The sequence below is a fragment of the Callorhinus ursinus genome, unplaced genomic scaffold, assembly GCF_003265705.2.
Source record: "Callorhinus ursinus isolate GAN/ISIS: 27379988/994484 unplaced genomic scaffold, GSC_fseal_2.0 scaffold927, whole genome shotgun sequence".
In the NCBI taxonomy this organism is placed as follows: Eukaryota; Metazoa; Chordata; class Mammalia; order Carnivora; family Otariidae; genus Callorhinus; species Callorhinus ursinus.
The window spans coordinates 559-3,605 of record NW_027397982.1 but is presented as its reverse complement, the minus strand read 5'-3'; the positions used below and the strand labels follow the sequence as shown (position 1 = coordinate 3,605).

The 3,047-nt window shown below is 41.5% G+C and overlaps 1 protein-coding gene across 1 annotated transcript; it reads left to right on the top strand.

The window, feature by feature from the left end:
* Window positions 1–1,842: 1,842 nt before the first annotated feature.
* On the top strand, window positions 1,843–2,781 carry LOC112818093 (olfactory receptor 7C1-like). Its single transcript, XM_025865323.2, has one exon. It carries the CDS (start codon window positions 1,843–1,845, stop codon window positions 2,779–2,781), a length of 939 nt encoding a protein of 312 aa, XP_025721108.2.
* The last annotated feature ends 266 nt before the right edge of the window (window positions 2,782–3,047 follow it).

Genomic DNA, 3,047 nt, shown 5'->3' with positions numbered 1-3,047 from the left:
ATATTGATTACTATTTGTATCATTTTCCAAGCACCTCCAATAAGCCAGGCCCTGGTCTGTGCATGTTACATTTGCATACTTTTTTTTTAAAGATTTTATTTATTTATTTGACAGAGACAGAGACAGAGACAGCAGGAACACAAGCAGCGGGAGTGGGAGAGGGAGAAGCAGGCTCCCCGCCGAGCAGGGAGCCCGATGCGGGACTCGATCCCAGGACCCCCGGATCATGACCTGAGCCGAAGGCAGACGCAGGCTATTTTTCCCGTTGTGTATGGGCTTATTGCTGGAACTAGAGAAGAAAAGGATACGTTTGTTTTTAAATCTAGCCTGGTCAGAGTGACTTCTTAGCTGTAACAGCTTTCCAACTGATTTTATGTAACCGATTATATCATCTGAAAAATGTGATCAATTTACTTAAGACATAAACCTATCATTGTTTTTTCTTTTTTCTTTTTTCTTTTCTACTGATTTTTTTGTTTTCTTTTTTTCTTTAAATTCAAATATCATTGCTTTTTCTCTGGTTGTATTGGTTTGAAATTTCAGAGCAGTGCTGCATAGTGGCAGTGGCAGGCATACTTGTCTTCTCTGTGATCTTTGTGGGGATTCCTCAAATATTTTCATATCAGGGTTGATGTTAGTTGATGATCAAGGGAGCCATTTTATCATAGTTAAGAAATATCCTGTTTACAGTGTCCTCAGAACTGTTCTCATGCAGTATCTCTAGCATTTAAAAAGACCCTCTTATATTTGGATGATGTTTTCCTACTCATTTGCTCTACTACAATAGATAAATTACCAATATGAAATCCTGGTTGCTTTCAAGGGTTGAATGCTACCTGGTCATGGCATTTGGGTTTGCTTGATCAATTGCTGGATGTATTTTATTGCTATTGTCTTTGAGCTTTTGCCTAATATACTAAAGAGATTAATCTGTGATTTTTGTTATGTTGCTCCTATCATTGAGGGCTGTTGGTTTTTGTATCATGATTGAAATGATTTCAGAAAACTCACTGGGACATTTATTTTCACATGCTTCCAAATAATTTTTATTTATTGCAAATACCTTTTGTGAGATTTCGAAGTCAGTGATTTGGCATCATGCCTTTCTGGGAGGTAAAGTTGGTTGATGGCTCAATTTCTTCTTTGATGATTTGTCCATTATACATTTTATTTTATTTTCTTTTGAGAGAGAGAGAGAGAGCAGTGGGGGAGGGGAGTTGGAGGGGCTGAAGGAGAGTGAGAATCTTAAGCAGGCTCCGTGCTGAGCCCCAACACGGGGCTCGATCTCACGATCCTGAGATCATGACCCAAGCTGAAATCAAGAGTTGGGTGCTTACTTGACTGAGCCACCCAGGCACCCCAGTCCATTATGTATTTTGAATGGTCAAGTGACTAGCAAATATCATGATGTTATCATAGCTTATGGAAATTATATATAGACCCAAACCCTTTTAATGTTGTATTATTAAAATGATAATAAAAATTACACTTTTATTATAAAGAAAATGTTCTTTTATTATATTTAGAAGTAAAATATGAATGAAATCAAAGATATATGAGAAGGCTAATGCTGGGTGATCAGGTGTCAATACAATTGAACCATGAGGTCAGTTTTGAGGGCAAAATTGTTTTTGCATGTAGGTTTTCCAGCTGGTGGTGGCAACACAGGGGAATTTGACAACATTTGGAAACCCCAAATTGACAAGCAAGAGAGAAGAGACCATTAATCAAATAATTGTCTCCTCGATATCAGGTTCAAGGTAAAGGTGATTATGTTTCTGAGATGCCTGTTGATCATTGATTTAGTCTTGCTTCTTGTGTTCTTGGCAGACACTCCTTTACATGGAACCAAGAAACCACTCAGGGCTTCCAGTGTTTCTCCTTCTGGGACTTTCTGAGAAGCCAGAGATTCTGTCTGTTCTCTTTGGGCTGTTCCTGTCTTTGTACCTGGTCACTGTCTTTGGGAACCTGCTCATCATCCTGGCCATCAGCTCAGACTCTCACCTCCACACCCCCATGTACTTCTTCCTCTCCAACCTGTCCTTCTCTGACATCTGTTTCACCTCCACCACCATCCCAAAGATGCTGCTGAACATCCAGACTCAGAGCAAAGTCATTACCTATGCAGGCTGCATCACGCAGATGTATTTTTTCACAGTGTTTGGACTTTTGGACAATTTACTCCTGACTGCAATGGCCTATGACCGCTTTGTGGCTGTGTGTCATCCCCTGCACTACACAGTCATCATGAACCCCCAGCTCTGTGCCCAGTTACTCATCCTGACCTGGCTCATCAGTGTTCTGGGGGCCCTTCCTGAGAGTTTATCTATGTTGCGGCTCTCCTTCTGTGCAGTCATTGAAGTCCCACACTATTTCTGTGAACTCCCTGAGGTCCTGCACTTTGCCTGCTCTGACACCTTCATCAATAATGTTGTATTATATATTGTGACAGGTGTTATGGGCTTTTTTCCTCTCGCTGGGATCCTTTTCTCTTATTCCCGAATTGTCTCTTCTGTACTGAAGATCTCAACAGTGGGAGGAAAGTATAAAGCATTCTCCACCTGCGGGTCTCACCTCTCTGTGGTCTCTTTGTTTTATGGAACCTGCCTGGGGGTCTACCTCAGTTCCACCTGGACACATGCCTCTCAGAGAGGGGTGTTGGCCTCAGTCCTGTACACTGTGGTCACTCCCATGATGAACCCTTTCATCTACAGCCTGAGGAACAGGGACATGAAGAGGACCCTGAGAAAGCTTCTCTGTAGCATATTGTCCTCCCAATGACAACAGTGACCCTAGACAAGTGTGATCAAGGACAACAGAATAGAGTGCTTAATAGTGTGGACCCTGAAATTTCCCTGACTGAGTTCAAATGGTGGTGCTACCTTCAATAGATAATAATCTTGAGAAAAATGCTCAACCTTCACACACCTCTATTTCTCCGTGGACCTATAACAATGCATGCCTCATCAGGGTGACAAAAGGCTTAAATGGAATAATATGGTAAAGCTTCAGCACAGGGAATGCAAGTAGCAAGTCCTAAGTAATTT